The sequence below is a fragment of the Nomascus leucogenys genome, chromosome 16 (genome assembly GCF_006542625.1).
Source record: "Nomascus leucogenys isolate Asia chromosome 16, Asia_NLE_v1, whole genome shotgun sequence".
Taxonomy (NCBI): domain Eukaryota; kingdom Metazoa; phylum Chordata; class Mammalia; order Primates; family Hylobatidae; genus Nomascus; species Nomascus leucogenys.
The window spans coordinates 94,746,697-94,773,418 of NC_044396.1; the positions used below are offsets into that span (position 1 = coordinate 94,746,697).

Below are 26,722 nucleotides of genomic sequence, written 5' to 3' on the forward strand. Positions count from 1 at the left end.
TCAGCCACATGAGAGAGTTTCCATGGCAACCTTCCATTAAAGTCTCTTCAAATGAAGGATGTAATCTGTGATGTAAAATCATAGCAAGTCAAGAAATGTGAATACGGAAAAGTTTGAAATTGGGAACTGTTGGGTCTCTGGTAACACTAGGAGCACTCCCAATTACTTGAGTAAGGGAGATTGAAAATTATTGCAGGGTTAGGAATTAGAATGGATCAAGGAGTTTGCTGTCTCCAGTGTGATAGATGCTTTTTCTAGAAAAGTCACCATGGATGGAGCCTGCAGTGAGCCGAGATCGCGCCATTGCACTCCAGCCTGGGCGACAGCGAGACTCTGTCTCAAAAAACAAAACAAAACAAAAACAAACAAACAAAAAAGACACATAGGAGGAGGAGTTTCACCTCAGAATCCAGAAACCTCCAGAGCACAGGGTTTGCATTTATATTACTAGTTAAATACACTAAACTCTAAACCAAGAAACAAATGTAAGGTAACGATGGATTGGTTTCACTCTATAGATGCCTGGAAATCAAAGGAAAATTCTCTCTGAAGGGATAGACTCTGAGTCCAGAAATACAGATACTATCTCCATAAATCTGCTATAAATCAAAATTTACAAAAGAAAAATAAAAGCAAGAAGCAATGAGTGAGTAGAATTAGAGCATAAAAGGTTTTAAACATTGGAAAAAATAGATACGAAATACAAAATAAGTTTCCTTAAAGAAATAAAAGATCAGCTGGACATGGTGGCTCATACCTGTAATCCCAGCACTTTAGGAGGCCGAGTAGGGAAGATTGCTTGAGCCCAGGAGTTAGAGACCAGCCTGGGCAACATAGGAAGACCCCATCTCTGTTTTATAAAAATAAAATAACTTTAAAGAAAGAAAAAAATCATAGAAAGCATCAGGAAAGAATACAATATCATCAGAAAAATATTGGGCAGACTTGACAGCCCCCCCAAAAAAAAATCTAAAGAGAACATCCAGAAGTAAAAAAATATATAACCATCATATGTTAAAACTCAAGGGATAAATTAAATAACAGATTAGACATAGATGAAGAGAGAATAAGAAACTGGAACATGAGCTGAAGAAACTACTCAAATGTGACCCAGAGATAATAAGAGTTGGAAAATACAAAGAATAAACTAGAAGACAGGGAGAATAGAATTAGACAGTCTGATATAGAAATAAGCAGAATTTCAGAAGAAGAGAGTACAGACAATATTCGAAGAAATAACAATGAGTGGTTTTTCCAAAATTGATTAAAGACATGAATACTCAGATAAAGTAATCATATTGAGGCACATTCAGAGTATCACTTCAGGATTCCAAAGCCAAGAGGAAAATTTAAAACCTGCCAGAGGGAAAAGACATACATCTAAAAAATAACAACAATTACACTTGCACTGACTTCTCAATTTGAACATGGAAGTTAGAAGATGGTGTACTAGTATCTCCAAACTGTTGAAAGAAAATGACAAGGCATTAAGGTAAAATTGAATATTTGAATAAAGGCATTGCATTTTCTGATAAATACAAAACTGAAATTGTTTACCACTGCTCAGCCATTATTAAATGACCTCCCAAAATATTCTTTAAAACGAGTGAAAATAATATCAGACAGGCAGATGGAATGAAAGAAGGAATCATAGAAAAAGATATATTAATGTGTGTTGCTATGGATTGAGTTGTGTTGTTTTTCCTACCCACCCCACAAATTCACATATTGAAGCCCTAACCTCCAAAATGGCCACATTTGGAGTAAGCAATTAAGGTTAAATGAGGTCATAGGTGTTAGCCTCCGATCTGGTAAAATTAGTCTCCTAATATGAAGAGCCACCAGAGAGCTCCTTCTCTCTCCACCGTGTGAGGACATCACGACAAGTTGCCACCTATGAACCAGAGAGTGAGCCCTCACCAGATACTGAATCTGCCTGCACCATGAACTTGGACTTCCCAGCCCCCAGAACTGTGAGAAATAAATGTCTGTTGTTTAAGCCTCCCAGTTTGCGGTAATTTATTATGGCAGCTAGAGAAGACTAAGACATACGGAAAAATCAAAACTATCATTGAATAGATAGCACAGTAAGAATTTCCAATTTATGAGGGCTTAAAGAAAATAAGAGTGATAATACTAGACACATGTGGCATCAAAGGAAAGAGGGAGGTGATAGAGTTGTTCTGTAGTTTTTTCAGAGTTCACAAGGAGGTTCAGATATACTGAAAAAATTTGGCCGGGCACGGTGGCTCATGCCTGTAATCCCAGCACGTTGGGAGGCCGAGGCAGGCAGATCACAAGGTCAGGAGATCAAGACCATTCTGGCTAACACGATGAAACCCCGTCTCTACAAAAATACAAAAATACGAAAAATACAAAAAAACTAGCCGGGCGTGGTGACACACGCCTGTAGTGCCAGCTACTCAGGAAGCTGAGGCAAGAGAATCACTTGAACCCGGGAAGCAGAGGTTGCAGTGAGCCAAGATCGTGCCACTGCACTCCAGCCTGGGCAACAGAGCGAGTATCCATCTCAAAAAAAAATAAAAATAAAAAAAAGAAAGAAAGAAAAAATTAGACATAAAGAGTAAATTCCAAAATGCAAAATGATAGAAATCCAGTTTTAAACTTCTATGTATGTATGTGTAGAAAAATAAGAGATCAATATTGAATGGTGAAAAGCATAAAAGAATTAAAAAGAACTAAACAAGATGATAGAAATATATCCTTATTCCTTAGCAGTGACAACAAATAAAATCACCAGTTCTAGCCTGGGCAACATGGCAAAGCCTCGTCCCTACAAAAAAATACAAAAGTTAACCAGGCATGGTGGTGTGTACCTGTAGTCCCAGCTACTTGGGAGGCTGAGGTGGGAGGACGGGTTGAGCCTGGGAGTTTTAGGCTGCCGGGAGCCACAATCACACTACTACATTCAAGCCTGGGCAACAGTCAGACGTCGTCTCAAAAAAGAAAACAAAACATCACCAGTTCAAAGCTAATTATTATACTGATTTTTTGTTTTAATCCATAAAAAGATACACCCAAAACATAAGACCTCAGAAAAGTTAATCATACAAAAAATGGCAGAAGATATAGTGGACTTATACTATTAATATGAGATAGACAGACCTCAAGGCAAAAAGTATTAATAGACATAAATGTCAAAATATTCAAGTCACTATAAAAATAGGTCAACAATTTAAAATTATACGTCTTCCAGAAGTGCTTCAATATAAGGAAGTAAAAGATGTAAATATGGGGAAAAATTGACAAAACTGACAATATAATGAAATATTTTAACACACATTGCCCAATAATTGATAGATCTAGAATGCGAAGTATAGTGAAAACATTGAACAAGATAACTGACAAGACTGATTGAATATACATATGTGGGACCTTGCACCCAACAATTACAGATCAGGCCTTCATCTCAAAGATGGAAAACTACCCAGAGCTTTGAGGGGCTGAGGTAGGAGTATTGCTTGAGCCAAGGAGTTTGAGACCAGCAAGGACAAGATGACAATACCCCATCCCTACAAAAAATTTAAGATAGCTGAGTGTGGTGTTGTATGCCTATGGTACTAGCTATTTGGGAGGCTGAGGCAGGAGGGTTGATTGAGCCCAGGAGTTCGAGTTACAGTGAGGTATGATTGGGCCACTGCACTCCAGCCTGGGCAACAGAGCAAGACTCTGTCTCTAAAACAATTGGGGGGGGAGGGGAACCAAACTGAAAATTTTAAAATACTTTAAATTGAACAGTTAAAAATCTATACCGAAATGAAAAAAAAAAAAAAACCTTCAGGGTAAAGCTAAAGCAGTACTCAAGGAGAAATTTATAAGCAGTTAGAAATTTAAATGTTTATAATAGGAGAGAAGAAAATTGGAAAATTAATACATTAAACATTCAATTTTGCCAAGCATGTGAGCTCACGCCTGTAATCCTAGCACCTTGGAAGGCCAAGTCTGGCGAATCGCTTGAGCCCAGCAGTTTGAGACCAGTCTGGGCAACGAAATGAGACCCCATCTCTACAAAAAATGCAAAACATAGATGGGCATGATGGCGCACACCTGTAGTCCCAGCTATTCAGGAGGCTGAAATGGGAGGATGCTGTGAGCCCAGGAGGTCAAGGCTGCAGCAAGCTGTGATCGTGCCACTGCACTCCAGCCGGGCGACAAAGCGAGACCCTACTTCAAAAGCAAACAACAAAAAAATTCCGTTTTAAAAGTCAGAAAGTAGGTATGAAGAAAATAACAAAGTGGTAGAAGTTAATGAAACAGAAATCAAGGGTATGATAGAAAGGCCCAAGAAGTGAATTTAATAGCATATTAGACAATCAGAGAAAGGAAGAGTAAACTAGAAGAATGGTAGGTAGGAACCATCAGACTGAAGATCACAAAATTTAAAAAGAGAATGGAAAATACAGAAAAAGCCTTGGTATCTGGGACATGGAGACAAGGTTTGGCATAGTTGTACTTAAGTCGATGTAATTATTGACTCTGTTTCTTCACCCTTTGCTATACATCAGCAGTCCCCAACCTTTTTGGTACCAGGGGCCAGTTTCATGGAAGACAATTTTTCCATGGATGAGGCAGAAGGATGGTTTCGGGATGAAACTGTTCTGCCTCAGATCATCAGATTCTCGTAAGGAGCATGCAACCCAAATCCCTCACATGCACAGTTTACAATAGGGTTTGTGCTCCTATGAGAATCTGATGCCACTGCTCATCTGACAGGAGGCAGACCTCAGGCTGGAATCCTTGCTCGCCTGCCACTCACTTCCTGCTATGTGGCCTGGCTCCTCATAAGCCACAGACTGTGGAGTTGGGGACCCCTGCTATACAATACCCTCTGCCATGTAACTTTGCAGTTCCTCCAGCCAAAGACTCGGTTTAGTTCCCTGATATTCATGTTGGACATTGTCACATGACTTGCTTCAGGCAATGATATTAGCAGAAGTGACACAAGCAAAGACATGAGATGAGCTTGTGTGATTGGGATTTCTCTCATGCCCCCACCATCATCCTGAGAAGAAAATACTTCAGCTAGACCACTTGTACCAGGAGGATGAGAGACGTGGGTTGCAGAACCATCCCAGTAGACTCAAGATCTGTAGTGAGAAGCGGAGTTACCCAGCTGAGCTGGGCCTACCCACAGATCCACGAGTGATAATACAAAAATGGACATTTCACATCAGTGGGCTTTGGGGCAGCTGGTTATGCAGCAGTAGCTAACTGATAGACCATGGATCCACTAAGAGAAAGAGACAGACACAATATTTGAAGATATAGGAGATCATTTTTGAAAACTGATAGAAAATAACCACAGATCTGAGAAACTCTAAGAAACTGAAGCAGAATTGATAACAAGGAAAAATCATACCTGGATACATCATTGCAAAACTTCTGAAACCCAAGAATAAAGAGAAAGTCTTAAAAGCAGTCAGAGCAAACAGCCACAATACTTAAAGGAGCAACAATAAGAATAATAGCCCAGTTCCAAAAAGAGAAAGCAAGCAGTGAGAGAAGACAACGGAAGAACACTGTGAAACTGCTGGAGGAAAATCACTGCTAATTCTAGAGCGCTCTACAAAACAAAATACCCTTCAAAATGCAAAAGTAAAGACAAAGTGAAAGAAACACACTCTCATAGAATTTATCATCATCAGACCACACTAAAGGAAATTCAAAAGGTGAATGAAAAATTATATCAAACATAAGCAATGGAAAGAATATTAGTTAATGTAAATGAAAATATATTGCATAAGACAATAATAACAAGGACTTTAGGGATATAATATATAGAAGTAAAAAATTATACAGCAGATTTAGTATGATGAATATAAGTAGCATGAATAATTGTATGTGACCACAGTAACACAGAAGGTGACAGAGGAATGAAAGGAGTTAAAGTATTCCAAGTCTCAAGCATTGTGCTAAGAGGCAATAAATATGAAAATGAATTAAAACAGTTGTGTCCCAATAAAATGTATTTGAATTTCATATATATCTATGGAAGATGCTTTAAGTAAAAAAAAAATTCACACTTAGATACTATAGTATAGTTTATTATTTATTAATATTCTACTTAATAACATTCTTAGCTCACAGGTTGTACAAACACAGGACTGCAGCTGGCTGTGGTCTCAGGTTTTGGTTTGCCAGCCCATATATCAGGGAAATAGCAACCACCACTCAGTCTGGGGTACAGGTGTTTCATAACCTGAACCTCACCATTCTCAATGACACCAGGGGGTATGCAGACCATCATCAGGATCCTGGCTTGATACCCCCAACTGCACAATTCATAACCTGAATCTCTCCATTCTCAGTGACACCAGGGGACATTCGAATTTGGGCTCCTCTTGGAATTGTTTTCCCTTGAGGCCACCCTAATGACCTCCTCAACCACCCTGCTTGCCTAGCTCCTTCCCCCTGCATGGCTCTGTGGGCTTGGACACCCCAAGTCCAGGCCAACGAAGGGCCAGGTCCAGCACCCAGAAGTCCCCCACCTGACCTTGACTCCTTTAAGTCCCCCAATAAACTGCCAGTGAACCACCACAAGCTGCCCAAATTCATTGCGTTAGACTGATGCAACTGAGTGATGGGGAAGGTGTGGGTCCCTCCAGCTTTTGTGGGTGCTAAGACTGCTGGGTGTCTGGCACCGCTCTGGCCCTGGGACACAGCAGTTAGGAGGCCAACCAGGCCCTGGCCTTCTGGCTTCAAGGTCCAAGAGGGACAGAAGTATTCCTTGCTTATGTATTCCCTGTGTAAGATTGCAGCAAGGCCAGTGCACCCTGGGAGAGGTTCCCTGTGCAAGGAGGGTCCTGGGGATCTCGCCCAGTCTCCGGGCCCAGGAAGGGGAAGATGGAAGAGGAGGGAACAGCATGTGGGTGGGAGGGGAGCTGGGAGAGCAGAAGCTGAGAATGAATGGGCAGGGGCAGGAGCAGAGGAGGCCTGGAGGGTGGGTAGAGACCTTGGAAGCTCCAACTGGTTTCTCATTCATCAATCTTCACTGGTATCTCCAGGCTAAGCCTCCAGCTGTGGGTCCCTCCCCTGGCAGGAGAGGACATAGTGGTGTAAACCAAAAATGAAATTCTACGCCCCCCCACCATCTGAATGGACCCCTGCTCTTGACCAAGGGCATTCCACGGTTAACCTGAAACACTAGTTCAGACCACCATGGGAAATGGGTGTTGGATATGCCTCACCGTATCCTCCTCCCTTTGGATTTCAGGCCCAGCTGACCAGCAGTAACATCAACACAGCCCTTAAGACTGAGAGGACAGACTCCTTAAGTCTGATGAGAAACATTTGCAATCTATTCTCTCTGAAGCCTGCTACCTGGAGGCTTCATCTGAAGATGAAACACTGGTCTCCACAACCCCTTATCTTAACCAGACATTCCTTTCTATTAATGCTACGTCTTTAAAAAATAATTTTTTTTTTTTTGGTAGAGGTGAGGTCTCTCTATGTTGCCCAAGCTGGTCTCTAACTCCTGGGCTCAAATGGTCCTCGGCCTCCCCATGGCAAGGATTACAGAAATGGGCCACCATGCCCAGACAACTCTTTCGACCAATTGCCAATCAGAAAATCTTTGAATCTGCCTATGATCTAGAAGTCCCTCTGTCACTTCCAGTTGTCCCCACCTTTCTGGACCAAACCAATGACCATCCTGCAAGTATTGATTGATGTCTTATGTCTCCCTAAAATTTGTAAAACCCAGTTGCAGCCTGACCACTTTGGGTACAAGTTCTCAGGATCTTCTGAGGCCATGTGACGGGCCACAGTCACTTAGATTTGGCTCAGAAGAAATCTCTTCAAACATTGCACAGTGTTTCACTCTTTTTGTTGGCAGGGGGACAACGTGGGTGACCAGGAGGCTGCAGTCTTTGAGCAATGGCCAACAGGCTCAACAGCTATGTCCTCAGTCCTTTCAGCCCAAGAGGCCACCCCTCCCTGGGGCAGACGGCTCAGAGCCGAGCCACGACAAGGTGACACTTCAGGGACAAGTGTGAGCAACGCTAGGGTGCTGGGAATATGCCCCCAAAATCTGGCCATAAACTGGCGTCAAAACTAACCATAAACAAAATCTCTGCAGCACTGTGACATGTTCATGATGGCTATGATGCCCACGTTGGGAGGTTGTGGGTTTACCAGAATGAGGGCAAGGAACACCTGGCCCACCCAGGGCAGAAAACCGCTTAAAGGCGTTCTTAAACCACAAACAATAGCATGAGCGATCTGTGACTTAAGGACATGCCCCTGCTGCAGATAACTAGCTAACCCCACCCCTTTATTTTGGCCCATCCCTTTGTTTCCCTAAGGGATACTTTTAATCTATAATCTATAGAAACAGTGCTTATCACTGGCTTGCTGTGAATAAATACGTGGGTAAATCTCTGTTGGAGGCCCTCAGCTCTGAAGGCTGTGAGACCCCTGATTTCCCACTCCACACCTCTATATTTCTGTGTGTGTGTCTTCAATTCCTCTACCACCACTGGGTTAGGGTCTCCCAGACCGAGCTGGTCTCCGCACTGGGGGAGCTGCCCTGATAGGTAGTGAGCTCCCTGTCCCTGGGGCTATCAAGCAGAGCCAGGTGCCACCCCAGGGAGCTCCTCCTTTGAGGGAGGTCCACAACCCTGAAACCTGAGCCCAGGCCCAGGCCTGAATCCGGAGCTTGTTTAACCCAGCAATTCCGGGACCCCATCCCGGGTCGCTGGCATCCGCTGTCATTTGAGAGCCTGGGGCTGGCAGGGAGAGCTGGTCCGGCCTTCTCTGGGCCGCCTTTCCTCCCCAGCCTCGTCGGGAAGGGGCACAGGGCGGCCGAGCGGCGCAACAGCCCGCTGGGCCTGCGCCCCAGGGCCTCCGGCGACACTTGGGAGTCCGCAGCTGAGTCACTGACTCTCACCCGGGCTCCCCCGCTTCCGCCCGGCCCTGATGTGCTCCGCTTTCAAAAGGGAGGAAAGGCGGGAATGCTCGGGAGGAGCCTGGGGTTGGCAGGACCTGTAGGGGGTAGAATGAGTGTCGTGAGGGCGAATAAGGAGGTACCGGCTGGGGCTGAAAATGCGCAAGGGGACCATGAGCGTGATTCGCCCTGAGCCGCTGCGAACGCCCTGCGTGCTGGGGTGGCCCTGGAGGTCCTGGAGCAGAAGCTAGGTTCCCGCAGAGTCCGCTGCGGCGCCGCTGGCGACTGGGCTAGGTCCCATTTTCCACGAAAAGTCCCACGGCTTCGGTCGCGGAGGTGCTGGAGCCTTTGTGCTCAGACGAAGGGCCGAATGGCCAGGAACAGGCCGCGTCTTCAGAGCCTGGCGAGGGGCTCGCGCTGCTGAGGAGGCGGAGACGCCGGGGCGCGCGTGCACCCTCGCGTCTGCAGCTCCGCACACGGCCGCCAGGTGCCGCTGTGGCGCTCAGCGCGCCGCCCGCCCCGCTCCGGGAAAAGCGAAAGTGACGCGGGCCTGGGCGGCCGGACGGACCACGTAGGGCGCTGAGGGGGGGTCGCGCCACCGTGGGCGGGGCTCCGGGCGCCTCCCCCTCGGCCGGCCTCGCGCTGTGGTTCGCTCCGGCCGTGCTGCGCTCGCGAGTTCCCAGGAGGCCTGGCGGGCACCATAACCAGCGCCGCGGACCCCGCAGGATCCCGCGCCCGCCGCCGCCGCCGCGATGCTGGGGCTGCTGGTGGCGTTGCTGGCCCTGGGGCTCGCCGTCTTTGCGCTGCTGGACGGCTGGTACCTGGTGCGCCTCCCGTGCGCCGTGCTGCGCGCACGCCTGCTGCAGCCGCGCGTCCGTGACCTGCTAGCGGAGCAGCGCTTCCCGGGCCGCGTGCTGCCCTCGGACTTGGACCTGCTGCTGCACATGAACAACGCGCGCTACCTGCGCGAGGCCGACTTTGCGCGCGTCGCGCACCTGACCCGCTGCGGGGTGCTCGGGGCGCTGAGGGACTTGCGGGCGCACACAGTGCTAGCGGCCTCGTGTGCGCGCCACCGCCGCTCGCTGCGCCTGCTGGAGCCCTTCGAGGTGCGCACCCGCCTGCTGGGCTGGGACGACCGCGCGTTCTACCTGGAGGCGCGCTTTGTCAGCCTGCGGGACGGCTTCGTGTGCGCGCTGCTGCGCTTCCGGCAGCACCTGCTGGGCACCTCACCCGAGCGCGTCGTGCAGCACCTGTGCCAGCGCAGGGTGAGCGGCCCCCGCCCCTGGCCCCGGAGCACGGCCTTTGTGGGACCTCCAGGGGCTCCTCCTAGTCCCTGGCCCCCTCCCCTAGGGAAGGCCCGCTGCCTGCACCTCTTTCGGGTACTGCTGGAGTCGTGCCTCTTACCGCTCCCGCCCCTCCCTCTCTACCGGGGGCATTCCTCACTGATGCCTTTGTTCGTGGGGGTTCTCAGGGTCCCCGAATCAACTCTTCATAGTCGGGCTTAGCGTGCTTCCCTCCTGCCATTTCTTAACCTGGCCCCTCACGGTTTCATGTTCACCCCTCTCCTCTCTCCTGGGACTCTGTTCTGTGGCTGGAGTGCTGACCTCTCTCTCTGGTACTTGGTCCTGAATGTAGGCTGGAGGGGTGATCAGTTAGAAGAGGTTCCTAGCAGTTCCCGAGGACCTGAGTCCCCCTTTCACACAGCTTAGAGCTGAAGGGCTGGGTCCTGGTCACCTGGGTTTGGGGTTGAAGTACTGAGCCGAGGAGCTGCAAGCATTTTGGCCTTTCTGCAGTTGGAGAGAGGAGGGCCATGCACCTCCCCAGGGCTCGCTCCTTCCAGCAGGGCAGAACCGCCCCTGCAGCGTGGCACCTGGCGCCCTGGGGACGGCCACCAGGCAGATGTGGCCAGAGCAGTTGCCTGAAAAGTTGCCTGGAGCGTCCATACAGGAAGCCAGGGCCTGCCCACCCCTGGTATGCCCTTAGGCAGGGCACTGCCCTCTCCAGTCTCGGACAGGTGCCTCCCGAGCAGAGGAGGGTCAACGTCTCATCTCAGTCCTGATGTTACAAGAAAGGGATTCAGATCCAGACCTCAAGAGAGGGTTCTTGGATCTTGTGTAAGAAAGAATTCAGGGCGAGTCTGCAGTGCAAAGTTTTCAAGCAAGTTTATTAAGAAAGTAAAGCGGTGAAAGAATAGCCGCTCCGTAGACCGAGTAGGACGTTCCTGGAAGAGGAGGAACGCGTCCACCCTAGGTGCAGTGCTTGTGTATATGGGGAGATGTGTTCTGCTACAAGGGTTTGTGATAAAGGAGTAATTTTCTTAGTTACTATATTTTGCAAGAATCAATATTACTATCTTTTTTTTTTTTTTTTTTTTTAGACGGAGTGTCACTCTGTCGCCCAGGCTGGAGTGCAGTGGCGCGATCTCGGCTCACTGCAACCTCCGCCTCCTGGGTTCACGCCATTCTCCTGCCTCAGCCTCCCCACTAGTTGGGACTACAGGCGCCCGCCACCATGCCAGGCTAATTTTTTGTATTTTTAGTAGAGACGGGGTTTCAAAATTAGGAATGCCTTTGTTCTCCAGACATCAGGATATCTGGACACTCCCAAGTCTGGGTCTGTTTAGTAAATATTATTAATTTGTTCCGTTAACTGTGTTTGAAATGCTTGTTCCCCGGTGCCGTAAAGAAATAGCACCTGAACATAAATTTAATTTCCTCAGCAAGGCCATTTTTACTTCCTGCAGAAAGGGTACACTCGCCAGCAGCTTTGCCATGAGAGTTCACCGAACAAAGGAGGCAGGGTCATTTATAACCTGATGCGTAACAACCGCTTTTATTTAAAGTGCGAACGGAATATTTAATCCATTTCAGCCAGGGATTTGCATCTTGATACTCTGTCTTGATGGCTACGGTCTGTTTTAGATCTCTTATTTTTACAATAGACACCCTAGTTTTATTATTAGATGTGGAAGCAACCGGTGTGAGATCTAGAACTGAGGCTACTGAAGAAGGGGGAGATGGGGGAATAATGCATATTTTTTAAAAGGGGGAGATGAGGGAATAATGCGTATTTAAAAAATACCTAGGGGGTCTTTTCCATTTATGTCAATCCCCATACCACAGAAGCGACTGAGGGCAGGTCTAGAGTTAGTTAAGGTGGAGGTGGTGATAGAGAAGGACAGGGTTACATTGATAAGGCTGACAGTTCGAAGGGGTAGTCCTTTCAGTGAAGTAGATGAGGAGTTTTAGATCTGCAAAACCTTTTTCGTGGAAGTTTCGCTTTGCTCCTGGGCAGTTTAATGGATGTAGTCCCATTTACTACAAGGTTGCCAGACTACAGGAGGAGAAAATTGGCGTCTGGGCTGCAGGTCATTACAATAATGAGAGCTAGAGGTAACCGTGTCAGTTAGAGGGCTGGGACAGAAGTATTTGTGTGAAAAGGCTAGCTGTTGTTGATCGTTTACATTTCCGCAAGGTGCGACAGAGCAAGCGGTAAAGGCAGTGGGCTCAGGTGAGTTAGTTACACTAATAACAAAGGCTCTAGTAACAGAATAAGGAAAGGAAGCAATATAGAAGGTACATGAAAATTAAGCTTTCTTTAACTTAGTAGGGCTCGGTCCTAGTACAGTCACCCATGATTCTGAGAGAAAGATGTTTTCTTGATTTGAGTGTGGTGGGTCCATTTTTTTCTTGGCTCTGCAGACGGCAGTCTCAGTGGTTAAAAGCATAAAATAGGGTTCTTCCCCGGCTGGCTCGCGTTTTTTCTTTCTGTGTTGATGAGGACGTGGTTTTCAGGCTGGTGCTAGTGTACTGGAAATTCTAGGGGTGGTACCTGTGCTAAAAGACTCTTAGTTCTGAGGGAAGGGAAAGTGGAAGATAAATTAAGTATATAATTTTTGCTGCGTATCCTGGGGCGTCAGGCCCCATGGTGATGCCTCCCGCTCCATTCCTGCTCAGCGCTGCCCGGGGAACACTGCGGCCCTGCCTCCTCTTAAGCTCTTGGCCTTCTTGGGGCCTTCACTGCCCCTGTGCACTGTGGCCTTGGACATGAGGGGCCTTGTGACTTACCCGGCCACCTTCAGGCCTTAAGAAAGCTAAACACCATTTTATATTTGACAGTGCTTTTTGTATGATTTTATACCAGATAAGTTAAATTTTACCTTTATATTAATGTGCTATTAATGTTAAGCTTAATAAAAATTTTTTTTTTTTTTGAGACAGAGTCTCGGTCTGTCTCCCCCGCTGGAGGTGCAGTGGTGCAATCTCAGCTCACTGCCAGCTCCGCCTCCCGGGTTCACGCCATTCTCCTGCCTCAGCCTCCCGAGTAGCTGGGATTACAGGCTCCCGCCACCACGCACAGCTAACTTTTTATATTTTTTAGTGGAGACGGGGTTTCACCGTGTTAGCCAGGATAGTCTCGATATCCTGACCTCGTGATCCGCCCGCCTTGGCCTTCCAAAGTGCTGGGATTACAGTTGTGAGCCACTGCGCCCGGCCAAACTTAATAAAATTTTGTAGACATTATTTATTCAATTATAATGTCTGACTATAGGATAAGATTTTTATAGACTCTTTTTAAGCTTTTATAATTTTTGTTAAAGAGCAGGTTAGTGCTTTAAGAAAAATCTATTGTGCTTTTAACATCCAGTTCACAGAAAAACTGCATGATACCCCTTTAACTTTAGCCAATATGTTTACACACAGGATTTCCTTTACAATTAACACTTTAAAACTTGCTTAAACCTTTAAAACAAAATATATTTTTTAACCTTTTAATGTAGGTAAAAATCCATATTATGTCTCCTTATAATCCTGTTATTAAAAGTACTATTTTATTTTTCTTACATACCTTGTATATAAACTTTTTTAAAAATAATTTTACATTCAGGAGGCCTAATTACTTTTAAATTATACACTATTTCTTGCATAAATTCCCTTTTATAGCTTTTCTTATGACTTTCACAATCTTCAACACGTCTTAACTTTCTGCCTGCCTTTTACGCTATTTCTTTTTGCCACTTTCACCCTCTATGTCTTCCTTTGATTTCTGTCTCTTCCAGTTTCTCTCTTACTTATTCTTTCCCTCCATGTTTTAATCTCTTTCTCTCTTTTCTCTCTCTTCATCCCCTGCTTCCTTTTTCCCTCCTGAGTTCTCCCACTCCTGCAGCAGCAGGGCCTGGCAATGGCACGGGCCCTGGGCATGCACTGCCGTCAGTTTCTCTCTCCGCCCCCATCATTCCCCTTTTTACTTTTTTTCTCCTTTCTTCCTACACTTAGTTTCTCGGGCTGGGTGGGATTTGCACGGCTGCAGTCCGGCCCGGGCAGCCCAGAGGCTTGGCAGATGCTTGCCACAAATTGCAAGAATTATGCCCTTTCACCTCCTCTGCTGTCTTCCTGGCGCCGCTGTGCTTGCTGTTTTTGCTTTCTTTCTTTCTGACTTCCTCTCCTAGTTTCTTTTTCCTGTCTGCTGGTCTTTCCTTTGTCTCTGCCAGCCACCTATGCTGCTGTTCTCCCCCCTCTCCTTCCCCTTCCCCTAAGGGACCAACTGGCGGGAGTGAAGCTTAGCATTTTTCTTTCCCCGTGAAGAGGGGAAAAGGGAGTTTTGAATATATATATATATATATTTTATGTATCTATTTTATATGTATATTTTATATATATATATTTTATGTATATATTTTATATATATATATTTTATGTATATATTTTATATATATATTTTATGTATATATTTTATATATATATTTTATGTATATATTTTATATATATATTTTATGTATATATTTTATATATATATTTTATGTATATATTTTATATATATATATTTTATGTATATATTTTATATATATATTTTATGTATATATATTTTATGTATATATATTTTATGTATATATATTTTATATATATATATTTTATATATATATATTTTTTATATATATATATATATTTTACTACTGGAGGTTTGTGTGAGGTTCAACCCCCTGAAATTAATGGAAGACTTAACCCCTCAAACCAGGGGTGTCTTGCCTTGCCTGCCCTGGGAGGTTGACTTGTTTCCTCCTTTCCCCCCAAAGGTCCCTTGCACACTTCCCACTCGTGTTGTCCTCTCTGGCCACTCCCCAAGGGAGAATTAGGCCCCTCTTAGTGTATGCTTGCTGGTATAAATCCCATGGCAGCATCTGCCCTAAGCCATATGAAGTCACTATGGAACCAGAACCGTGGAGAGGACCCACTCACTGTCCAGCAGTAGGACTTGTCACCATCCACACAAACAACACTGCAAGCAGGGTCGTCTGTGATCATTCACGCACACACACATTCAGCCCTCCAGAATTTCACCACCAAGGAAGTACTTTACCAGCTTCTGTGGCTTCCGCTTCCTTGGTCTGTGCACAGAGTTGTAGCTCTGGTATGTGAGAATCCTTTACCTTAGGTTGCTGGCCAGTTTCTTTTTTTTTTTTTTTTTTTTTTTTTTTTGCTGCATTGCTGAGAGTCCGGGTTTATTCGTCACACCAGGTAGGTCTTGATTTCTCATCCCTGAGGCCACTGCAATGAGGCAGAGGAGCGTGCTCCCTCATGAGAGAGGACTGGAGACTGCCCCCAGAGGAGAATGTAGCCCCGTACGGATTGCCACCAAATTGTTTGAAATGCTTGTTCCCCGGTGCCGTAAAGAAATAGCAGTTGAACATAAATTTAATTTCCTCAGCAAGGCCATTTTTACTTCCTACAGAAAGGACACACTTGCCAGCAGCTTTGCCATGAGAGTTCATCCAACAAAGGAAATGGGGTCATTTATAACCTGACGCGTCCACCCTACTGCCGTGTCCGGTTTCCATTGACTGGGATGGGACCTCACATTCTGTATTTGTCCCGATTGGCTAGCAACTTAGAACTTTTTAAAAGAGGCAAAGGCAGAGGAGAACAAAGGAAGTAATTTGTGGAATGCTGAGAAAGGTAAAAACACCTTCAAATAAGGAAGAGGAACAGGCTATGACCTAATGCCCGCTTGGACCAGTATAAGCATGCCAGGGCAAATCTTTAGGCTAAATTGTGGGAGCTAAGAACATAAAGCAGTACATTGCTTTCTTTATTGCTGCTAGCAGATATTTAAGAATGTTAGCACAGGTCTTTGAATAAATTTTGCTTCTAGGAGAAGTTACTATTTATTCCTAATTAGATCGGTAGGAAAGTCTTTGAAGAGGAACCTCTGCTTTACTTTTTACAACTGTAAACATCTAGAGGCTCGGAATGCCTCACTTTCTGGGGATGCAGCCCAGCAGGCCCCAGCCTCATTTCCCAGCCCTCGCTCAAAATGGAGTCGCTCTGGTTCCAAAGCCTCTGACACTGAGAGGTCATGTCAGGGGTGGGGAAGCTGAGGCCCAGCGGAGCAATGGCACTGCACAAAGCTGCACGGCTCCCTGGTCTTCTGTTTCTGTTGAGTCACGTGAACCAAAAAGTATCCGAGATCTATCTCAGTCAATTTAGAAAGTTTATTTTGCCAAAGATAAGGACTCACCAGTCCTGACAACACGTGCCCAAGGTGGTCGGGGCACAGCTTGCCTTTATACATCTCGGAGACACAATACATCTGTCAGTACAGGTAAGATTCACACTGATGCCATCTGGAAGGGGGGCTTCCAGGTCATGGTAGATGTGTAAGTTTTCTGATTGGCAGTTGGTTGAAAGAGCTCTTATCAGTAGAAAGGCATGTCTGGGTTAAGATACGGGTTGTGGAGACCTAGGTTTTACTATGCAGATGAAGCCTCCGGGCTGCAGGCTTCAGAGGGAATAGATCGGAAATGTTTCTTGTCAGACTTAAGGTCTGTGTTGTTAATGCTGGAGGGCATAACAGGCCTGTCCCACACCCTCTTCCATCATGGCCTGGACTAGTCTTTCTGGTTAAATGTGGAGGGCCCTGGCCTATTGGAGGAAGTTCATTCAGATGGTTGGGGGTACCTTCCAATGTTATTTTTTTTACAGTCAGGAACCCCCTAAAAGGCCTAGATCTCTCTCTGCCCCCAGGTGCTGGACTCTGTATGTCTTTCATGCATCTAGAGTCCAGAGGGGAAGGCCACCAAGGCTGAGAGCCGGGCATGGAGGCCGAGGAGGTGGGGAGCCAGGGTTGCTTTTCTGGGAAAGAGGGCATGATAAAATCACGCATGGCTGGTTGGTGAGGCCCCTGTGGGAGGTGAAGGCTGGGACCCAGAACAGCAGAGTCTCTGTCGATGACGTGGAAAGACCGCGGGTGCAGTGTGGGCAGGCTGGGCCAGGGTCGGGTCTTGCGTGTTGAGAGGCTGGCCTGCGGCGATGTGGCCAAAGAGGAAGAGCTGGGCTGGGGTGAGTGTTGGTCACGTGGTTGAAGCTATGTGGGGAGGGGAGTGGTCCAGGGGAGAGTCCAGGCCCAGCTCTGCTGGGACTTGCCACGGGAGTCCCGACTCATCTGCAGGGGAGCTCTAGGCTCTATCTCTGAGCACCTGTGTGTGCTGCTCACCCTGAAGCGGGGGTGGGCCTGTGCCTGGCCTGTCCTCTCATCCTGGGAGCACCCAGTGCCCATCTGCAAGGCTGTGGACCCCTCAGGAGTGGCCTGGAGCCTGGCTCCCATTGCCACATGGTGGCTGTGTGTGCGGAGAGGGTTGATAGTGGAGTGGTCAGGCCCAGGCTGCCCTGGGGGATGAAGTACCATCCTCTGGGTGCCCTGGAGAAAGAAGAGGACTCAGTGAGCCCTGTCTGGTACCTTCCCGGAGGAGGGCTCCCATGCTGGCCCTCCACCGCTCTGTCCCCTGTCACCCTGAGGCCTCTGGATTTCCTGTCTGCCCTTCCCAACCTGCCAACTTCATGGGCTTCTCGCTGGGTTCTGGGGATGGCCCCTAGGGGAGATGGGCCTGTCACAAGTGGGGCCGTGTCAAGGTGGGTATGCAGGGGTAGCACAAGTATGCAGAGCCTGGGGAGGCATGGGCAAAGCATGGGCAAAGCATGGGCAAGGCATGGCAGGCAGCGGGGCAGGGGCTTTTGGAAGGTCATGGGCTGGGGAGCAGTGTGGGCAGCAGCCCAGAGGTGGGAAGGCCGCAGCTTGGCTGGGTGTCCCCTTTCTGTCCTCTGCAGGTGGAGCCCCCTGAGCTGCCCGTTGACCTGCAGCACTGGATCTCCTACAACGAGGCCAGCAGCCAGCTGCTCCGCATGGAGAGTGGGCTCAGTGATGTCACCAAGGACCAGTGACCGCCACCTTCACACCCTGTCTGCCCCGTCCACCATCCTGGGCCTGGGGGCTGCCCAAAGATGGACAGTCTGGGCCACACTCTGTTCCAGCTGGAGTGGCCTCCTGACCAGCCTGGCCCACCCCAGTCCACCCACTGGGCCCCCCCAGTTATTGATACCCCTCCGTGCTGGGCTCCACGCTAGGCAGAGGGAGGAGTGGCATTGGCATCCTGACCCAGCTCTGCCCTCAAGGTGGGGATGGATGGGCAAAGGGGAGTCCTGCCTGGCCCTACAATGAGGCCACTCGTGTGGGCCTAGGTAGGGGAGGATGGTGCCTGGAGCAGAGGGGCCCACAAGTGCCTCCTGAGCCTAGATCCTGGCTCGGACCACTGCAAGGGCCGAGGCAGGGCCAGACCAGAGCATCCTGGATGCAGTCCTGGGCTCTTCAGGGCCTGGGCCTGATTCAGGTGCAGTGGGCACCCCTGAAGGGTCAGAGCAACATCTGCCAGGCAGCCCCCTCTGGCTTCCGCTGAGGTGGATGCAGGCCTGGGGCAGAGCCTGGGTGGTCAGAGGCCGGGGCTAGAGGCAGATGGAAGGGAGGCATTTGCTGACAGAGGATGGGGGCACCCGGGCTCCCCGCTGCAGTCGGCCTTGCCTCTTCCTCCTCCTCCACCTCCAGTCAGGCTGGATGGGAGGGTAGCCTTGTGGCTGAGAGGGGCCAGACCAGGTGGCACAGGGGCTCCTGGAGAGACAGCAGGCTTCCTCCTGGGGGTTCCCTTGTTGGAGGGAATGGAGCAGGCGTGGGACTCTGCAGGGGTGTCCTCGCCCACTTGCACCCCTTGCTGGCCTGGCCGGCAGGCGTCCTCTTAACTCCACTGTCCTCTATATTTAGCATGTTCCTTGTCAGCTGCTGGGCTGGCCCTGCCTTGCACTAGCAGAGCCTCTCCTGGCAGCTTCTCAGGTCTCCCTAATGGAGACACCAGGCTACTAGGACACTGGCCGGGGCCACCCCCTCCTGCCTAATGCCTCCCTCACCTTACAGCTGGGGAAACTGAGGCCTAGAATGACCCAGAGTCACTGAGGCAAAGTTGGGGCTGGTCCCAGCCTGAGCCTCCAGCTAATGCCCTCAGCTCCCAGAGGGGTTGCCCCACCTAGCTGGGTGCAGGGGTCACTGCTTGTCAGCTCGGCCCTGTGCCCGCCTGCCTGTGCCCCTGCATCTGTGCCTGCACATCCAGAACTGCCTCCTTGCCGCTGCCTCCAGGAAGCCCACCTTGAGCCAGAGTCCAGAGCTGCAGCGCTGCCCCTGATAGAACACGCCTGCCCCCACTACCGTTCTTGCCTTATAGCCACCATGGGAAAGCTGCAACCTTTCTGTTTTATTTAAAGAAAGCCCAACATTAAAGGGTTTTCATCATAAGCATGCTGGGGAGGGCCTTGTTTCTGAGCTCCCACAACCACCACCACCACCATCCATGCAGGGGCGGAGGTGGGACCAGGGAAGCTGGGGCCCATTCCCAAGATGGGTTTTCTGGCATGGGGGGCTATCCAGGCTTGTTGGGCTCCCATGAACTTAGGGATCAGGCTGGCAGGGCAGGACTTGTCTTCATCCCATGGGGCATAGGACTGAGGCCAAGAAGGTGCTGTCCAAAGCCCCCTGGGGAGCCCTTCCTTCTCCGGCCCTCCTGGTTCCCAGCTCTTGAGGCTTGCAGCCCCATCTACAGATGCCAGCTCCAGGTTCCCGGTCTCCCTCCTTCAGGGCTGTCATAGGCTGGCTCAGAGGAAGGTTGAGCCAGCAGGGCCCTCTCTCGGTCTTGTTTTTGGAGGACGGGCTGACCACAGGGTGGAGGAGGGCCCTTGCTGGCTGTGGTGGTACTGATTGCTGCCAGCAGGATTGGCCCGGGTCAGGGAATGGGCAGCTGGGATTGGAAGTGAACCAGTGCCTTGTCCTGGCAGGGCCACTGGAGCCCACTCTGCTCCTGTGAGCCTACCACCTCGGAGAAGTTAGAGGGCAGCGACTGCTTTGGCCCGCGTCCTTCCCCCAAGGCCAACAGCTGCAGAATTTCTGCCCCAGCCGCCCCCACCCCCAGAGGTGTCTGTACAGTGTCTAGGTGTCGGGATTACCCTGGCGGTCATGCCCCAGACTCTGGGTCTGGTCCTCCAGGCTCCCAGAGCCTTGGGCAGGGTGCGGGTAGCCATTGGGGGCAGAGGTCATGGACTTTGGTGGGTGGACAGGAGGCAGAGAGAGCATGGGGGCTGTTCTGCAGGCCCTTCAAAAGGGGTGGGGAGAAGTGGGACCCTCCCGGACATAAAGGTGAGTAAGGTGGGGTGTGACCATGTCCATCCTCTGACCACCTTCCCGGGAGGGTCCAGAAGGCTCTGAGGGCCAGCGAAGGAGTGGGCAGTTGGAAACAGCTATGAAACCGGCATTTAGTGATGGGGCAGTAGGGCTGGGGAGGGAAAGCAGCCTTGCTAGGCACATCTGGGGTCTGCAGCCAGAGTGGTTGGCCAGAAGCCTCTGTGCTTTCTGGGGGGTCCTTGGGGGAGGTGGCCCGTGGGGTCACCATGGGTGTCTGAGCTGAGTGTTGCCAGACAAGCCTCCCAGTGGGGCTGCAGACAAAGCTGTGGGGATGCCGTCCAGCCGATGGTCCTGAGCATCTGCCTGAGCCCTGGAGCAGGGTGGGGGCCGCAGGATAGGGTGCCTGGGCCTTGGGAGGGCACCATATGATGATGCCACTGTGGTCCCTGGCTCAGCAGCTGTCTCCAGGTCATAGAAGGCACATTGGCCTGGATAGGGAGTAGGGCTCAGTGACTGGACTAGGGATGAGTGTATCCAGTGTGCATGTGCGTGCGTGTGTGCATTTGTGTGTGTGTATGTGCGCGCGCGCACGCGCGAGAGCTTCAAGGTGGTTGAATGGGCAGCACCTGCAGGCCTCTGGGGCTTCTCCATGCAGAGGCTGAACACCCTGGGCTGTCATAGGCTGGCTCAGAGGAAGGTTGAGCCAGCAGGGCCCTCTCTTGGTCTTGTTTTTGGAGGACGGGCTGACCACAGGGTGGAGGAGGGCCCTTGCTGGCTGTGGTGGTGCTGATTGCTGCCAGCAGGATTGGCCCGGGTCAGGGAATGGGCAGCTGGGACTGGAAGTGAACCAGCGCCTTGTCCTGGCAGGGCCACTGGAGCCCACTCTGCTCCTGTGAGCCTACCACCTCGGAGAAGTTAGAGGGCAGCGACTGCTTTGGCCCGCGTCCTTCCCCCAAGGCCAACAGCTGCAGAATTTCTGCCCCAGCCGCCCCCACCCCCAGAGGTGTGTGTACAGCGTCTAGGTGTCAGGCCCAGGAAGCCCTTGGTGGATGCTGCTGAAGAAGGGACAGGTACAGGGCATGGGAGTGTGTCCGGAGGTCCTGGGGTGGTGGCTGTGCATGGGTCCGTCGTGCTGGGGGAGGAGGCACTGTGCCCTCTGATGGCCAGGTGGACAGAGTCACGACTGCCTTGGTGGGTGTCCCTGGGGCTCACCCTGGGTCACTTACCTGCTCAGTCTCAGCATCCAGCCACCGCCTCTGGGCTCAGTCAGCTGACTGGCCACTGTTGTGTCCCCTCAGGGCCCAGGGACACACATTCCCACATCTGAGGCCTTGCTGAGTGGAGATCTACTGTGCCTGGTGTCCGGAATTCTGGGACAGCAGGACCATCGCCCACCTCATGGATAGGGAAACACACTAGGGCAGGGAATTCCCAGTGTGGCCTCCAGGGGCTCAACGAGGCAGGCCAAAGGGGCTGACTCGTCCCAGGCCCAGGATGCCGCTCCCCGCATGACTTCCCCTCTGGACACCTGTGGGTTGGGGGCACCCTTGGGGAGGTGGAGGGTCTTGCTACTGAGGGCGGGGAGGGACGTCCTGCGGTCTGCACACCCCTCTCCTTTATCTTAAGAGATATCTTAAAGCTGCGGAAGACTAGGCGCTGGCTCCTCTGACCTCTCCGCGGTAGTGGGGTTCAGAAGGGCCTCCGCTTCCCTTCCACGCGGCACGGGTGGGCGCCCCTCTCCCTCCCCTCCACCGCCACCTCTTGAGGCTGGCTGCTTCCCCGCCAGCTTTACCTACGTCCTGCGACGGTCACGGATGCGATGCCCACTCCCCTCCCTAGACCCCGCGCGCCCCGGTGGTGAGCGCCTGGCCTCCGCGAGCCCCACCCCGTGGGCGCGCCTTCCCGAGGTCCCTCCCTGGCCGTGGCCTCCCCACGCATTTCCTAGGAGGGTCGCGGCGACAGGCAGAGCAGGTGGGCGTCCTCTAGGCCGGCCGAGAGGGCCAGGGCTCTCTGAACTCTGTGCTGCGGGCCCCTGGGGTCCAGGAAGCCCAGCTGCGTGGGCAGTGCAGGTTCGGAGCAGAGCGCACAGGGTCGCTGCGTGCTCGCGGTCCGCGCTCTAGGAGGAGTCTTCGCGGCGCGGGTTCCGGGACTCGGGCGCGCGCCCTCTGCTGGCCGCGCGGGCTCAGCACCCGGGGCCCCTCGCAGGTGCCCTCCCAGAGATGGGGGCACCTGATGAGCCTTCCCCACTGCGCTCCGAAAGAGCCTGGAGGCCTCATCCCCATTGCGCCGCTGGGGACGCTGCCAGAGATACGGCGACTTCTTGCTCCGTCCCCCTGGTGAGGCCAAGGCCCTGGCCCCTTCGCTCCAATCCAGGCCCTGGTGAGGCCCTTGGAGGTCAGGCCATGACCCAGGGGACGGGCCCTAACGGGAAGCCACGCCGCCAGCCCGGTGCTGGCCAGCGGGGAGGCCCCGGGTAGCCCTTCAAGGGGGCCTCTCTGGCAGCTTTCTCTGGTCGGGGCTGCTCCCCAGGGAGAGCATTTAATTCCTGGTATTTCTGGGAGGGCATAGAGATAGGGGGTGGGTTCTGACATCTCGGCCCGTCATAGACAGAGGTGAGCTCTCACAGGGGTCCTAGGCGACCCCTGCCACTGCCCTGGTTACTCCTGCATGCTCCTCGGGTATGCCCAGCTGGTCAGACCACAGCCTGCTGCATAACGCTCCCACCCCAGCAGCCACAGGTGCCCGCAAGATCCCGCGGGCGTGGCCCAGCTGACGTGTGGGGCCTTAGAACCCAAGACCTACCTGGGCAGCGCTTAGAAGGTGTGCAGCCCAGGAGACACCAGGGGACTTGGGCCCAGAGAGGGGCAGTGTCCAGGGGTGCCTCAGGCCCACAGCAGCCCGTGCTTCCCGTTGGCTCTGCCCACCTCCCGACAGTGGTGACAGTGGCGCAGAGCACTGTGACTGTGATGGGACAGCCAGGGCCCGGCAGAGGGGGAAGCGAGCCTGGAAGTCAGGTCTCGTGGGTCCTGAGAACCCTGGGCTCCTCCTCTAATCTCAGCTGTCCAAAGGGGACAGTGGGCAGTTGTCAGAGGAGATGACTGAAACCAGGGAGCTGTGTGGTACCAGCAGGCACAGGTGCACACACCCAGGAAGACCCCTTGGGCTGGGCAGGCAGAGCCAGATGTATCCACCCCCGGAGGAAAGTGGATTCCAACTCTGAGCTTCCTTTCCACTCTAGGGTGGGAGTGATGCCTCCAGGGTTTGCAGGGGAGATTCTTGGCGGGAGATGTTCCCTGGGCTAGGGAACAGGTCCTGGTCTGAGATGCCAGGCTAGTTTGCATCAGGAAAGGGGCCCAGGAAGGCATTTCTCTCCCTAAGTCTCTGTTTTCCTATCTGTGAAATGGGTCATAGAGGCTCTGGGTGAGAGGGAGAAGCAGGTGCCTAGAATGTGCTGTCCTCCAGCCTGGCTCTCCTGAAGGCCAGTTCTGCAGGGTGTCAGTGCCCAGGAAGGACAAAAGTCATCTCCACTCTTGGCTTAGTTATGTTTTATAAGTGTGGGGTATGGAAGGCAGAGGGCACCCCTGGTGTGGTCCTCTCCCCTCAGACCCCATGAGTGAGCTGTGCCACAGCAGCAGGAAGCAGTGGGAGGTGATCACAGGTGGAGCCAGGCCCCGTCAGAGAGGAGGTGCCTGAGGAGCACCTTCTGCCCTGCTGCCCTGGGTTCAGAGTTCCGAGTTGCAGAGGTCTCGGAAGCAGCAGAAGATCAGGTGGGCGGCCCCGATGCTGTCAGGGTCGGTGGCCATACAGGAGCGGGAGCAGGAGCGGGTCACCACGGGACTCTGGTTGAAGGGGTACTCTGCAGGGTGGGCCAGTGTCAGAACCCGCACTCCCCTGCAGCGTCTGCCTGCTGCTGCACTGCTCCCAGCCGCCATCCCCTGACCTCGCCCTCCCTGCGATCCCTGTTCCCAATAGCCCACATCTGTGAAGCCACCCGGGGCTCAGCCCTCCTCCGACTGTGACCTGTTCATGAATTATTAGGCCTCGTCGGACCTCTGAAATGCCTGCGCTGAGATGGGAGCCTGAGCCCAGAGGCTATGGCAACACCACTCAGTGGGTCTGTGTCAGAGCTGGGGTTTGAGCCCCCCAGGGGACCCTGGCCATTAAGCCCCACCCACCTCCAGCGCCTGGTGCCCCAGGACTGGGTCTCTGAGGGGGCTGTGCCGCCCTCATGGAAGGCACCCCTGCCAAGGTGTGGCAGCCTGTTCTGCCCATCCCACCTGCTGCCTTTTGGGCTGAGAGGAGCACCAGCAAAGGAGGAAGACACTTGGGGGAGGGGGCCCTGACTCCAGTGCACCCAGGGCTGCTGTGGGACCTGGCCTCACCTGCCTCCACCGTCACCAGCGTGGTCATGCAGGCTGTGTCCTCCGGCTTGCAGCGGGTAATGGTCCTGCAGGAAGCACTGGTCATGGGCTGCTGGCAGGTGTAGCACTTGAGGGCCTCACCTGGGTGAGGGATGGGGGCAGAACCTCATGACCCCACCTCAGGGGCCTCATCCTGGAACCAGGAGGCAGGGGCTGAAGGAGTCTCGCTGACATCTTTCAAGGCCCTGGGGAGCCCTTCAAGGGGCCTCTCTGGCAGCTTTCTCTAACTGAGCTGAGCCACAGACTTGAATGCTGCATCCCTCCACCAAGCCTCAGTCTCCCTTCCTGCAGAATGGAGCCATGACCCCTGTCCCAGGGTGAAGCTGGGCTCTGGGACCCAGGAGGCTCACTGAGAATGAGGAGGGTGAGCCTCATGGGGGCCTAAGGAGGCTCTCAGCCACAAAGCACCCCCAACAGCCCCATCCCCCTAGGAAGTGGGCAGATAAGCTCAGAGGCAGGGTCCCCACCAGCCTGTGGCCCACTCACCACAGCCCATGCTCCAGGCTGCCAGGAGCAGCAGCTGCACAGCCCAGCGAGAGGCCATTGCTCCGTGCTCGGAAGCGATGAGAGGTAGCCAGCCTCACATCAAGGATTTATACCCAGCCCCTTGGGCACTGGCTCCTGGGCGGTGGCAGAACCGGCCGTGTGAGTCAGGAAGGTGGTAAAGGGCTCAGTGGGGAGGCAGCTGGCAGGAACATGGCAGGCGGGCAGGGAGCTGGATCTGGGAGCTTTGAGGACGATGGCCCTGCCCTCTGCTTGCACACCTCCGACACTGGGGAACTCACTCTTCCCCAGCCATGTCCAGTGGTCCTGGGACAACTCTGACAGAGAAGGCCTTTCCCGCTGAGCTCAGACTGCCCCTCTGATGAGCCCCCATGTCCTGGCTGTGCCCCTGGGGTTCACATAGGCCACCCAGCCCCAGCCTGGGGGACCATTAGGACCTGGGTTCAGTGTAGCCTCTGCCCTTGTTGCTCTAGCCCTGCCTGGCACCCCCTCCCTGCAGCCCTCTCCATAGACCTCTACCTGGTCTGTGTACACCTGATACACACCTGCAAAGTAGAAGCCAGAGGTAGGAAGCAGGTGTCAGGTGAGGGTAGCGTGGGCCAGCTAGACCACTCTCAGGCTGACAAGGTTGGGCCCAGGAGTGGCCCCTCATCACTGTCAGCCCCTTCCCACTAATGGCCTTTAGACCAAACCTGAGTTTCTTGGTTTTAGGCACCTGACAATAGGGTTCTGCTCACCCTCCAGCCTCCTGGCCTGACTGTGTTGTCTGCTCTTTACTGCGTGCCCCCCATGACACCCTGTTCCACACGCATGCCTGCCTATGCCATACCGCTCAATGACCACATTGCCTGGTCTCCCATCTGATGTCCCACATCTTCCCCATGCTTTGAGGCCCACTAAGGTGCCCCTCTCCACAGTCCTTCCAGTATAAGATATACCAGCCTCTCTATAGTTTCTCTGTCCTGTGATGTCCTAATGGGTGGTTGTATAGATGGATGAGTTGATGGATGGATGGATGGGGGATGGATAAATGGGGGATGAATAGGTGATGGATAGGGGAGGGATGGATAGATGGGTGGGGGATGGATGGGTGAATGAATGGGGGATGGATGGGTGGATGCATGAGTGGATGGGTGGATGGATGGGTAGATGGATGGATGGATGGGTAGATGGATGAGTGGGGGATGAATATGGAATGGATGGATGGATGGTGGGAGATGGATAGGAAATGGGTGAAGGATGTATGGGTGGATAAGTCGGGGATAAATGGAGGATGGGTGGGGGATGGATGGATAGATGGATGGATGGGTGGATGGATGGATGGGTGGATGGATGGGTAGATGGATGAGTGGGGGATGAATATGGGATGGATGGGGGATGGATGGGTGGATGCATGGGGGAT

At 51.9% G+C, this 26,722-nt stretch overlaps 2 protein-coding genes across 2 annotated transcripts; one reads left to right on the plus strand and one right to left on the minus strand.

Moving 5' to 3' along the window:
* The first annotated feature begins 9,499 nt into the window (after positions 1–9,499).
* Positions 9,500–19,521, plus strand: THEM6 (thioesterase superfamily member 6). Its single transcript, XM_003280736.4, has 2 exons — positions 9,500–10,170; positions 18,007–19,521. The coding sequence occupies exons 1-2, from the start codon at positions 9,658–9,660 to the stop codon at positions 18,118–18,120; spliced, it is 627 nt and encodes a 208-aa protein (XP_003280784.1). The 5' UTR covers positions 9,500–9,657; the 3' UTR covers positions 18,121–19,521.
* A 4,402-nt stretch (positions 19,522–23,923) lies between these two features.
* On the minus strand, positions 23,924–26,310 carry SLURP1 (secreted LY6/PLAUR domain containing 1). Its single transcript, XM_003280738.3, has 3 exons — positions 25,303–26,310; positions 24,778–24,897; positions 23,924–24,251 (listed from the first exon to the last, which is right to left on the minus strand). The coding sequence occupies exons 1-3, from the start codon at positions 25,358–25,360 to the stop codon at positions 24,118–24,120; spliced, it is 312 nt and encodes a 103-aa protein (XP_003280786.2). The 5' UTR covers positions 25,361–26,310; the 3' UTR covers positions 23,924–24,117.
* Positions 26,311–26,722: the final 412 nt, after the last annotated feature.

Coding starts and splice junctions, on each gene's coding strand:
- SLURP1 (XM_003280738.3), bottom strand. CDS start 25,360: ATGGCCTCTCGCTGGGCTGTGCAGCTGCTGCTCCTGGCAGCCTGGAGC. Junction 24,898..25,302: donor AGCCTGGAGCATGGGCTGTG/GTGAGTGGGCCA, acceptor TCCCTCACCCAG/GTGAGGCCCTCAAGTGCTAC. Junction 24,252..24,777: donor GCTGGTGACGGTGGAGGCAG/GTGAGGCCAGGT, acceptor CCCACCCTGCAG/AGTACCCCTTCAACCAGAGT.
- THEM6 (XM_003280736.4), top strand. CDS start 9,658: ATGCTGGGGCTGCTGGTGGCGTTGCTGGCCCTGGGGCTCGCCGTCTTT. Junction 10,171..18,006: donor AGCACCTGTGCCAGCGCAGG/GTGAGCGGCCCC, acceptor TGTCCTCTGCAG/GTGGAGCCCCCTGAGCTGCC.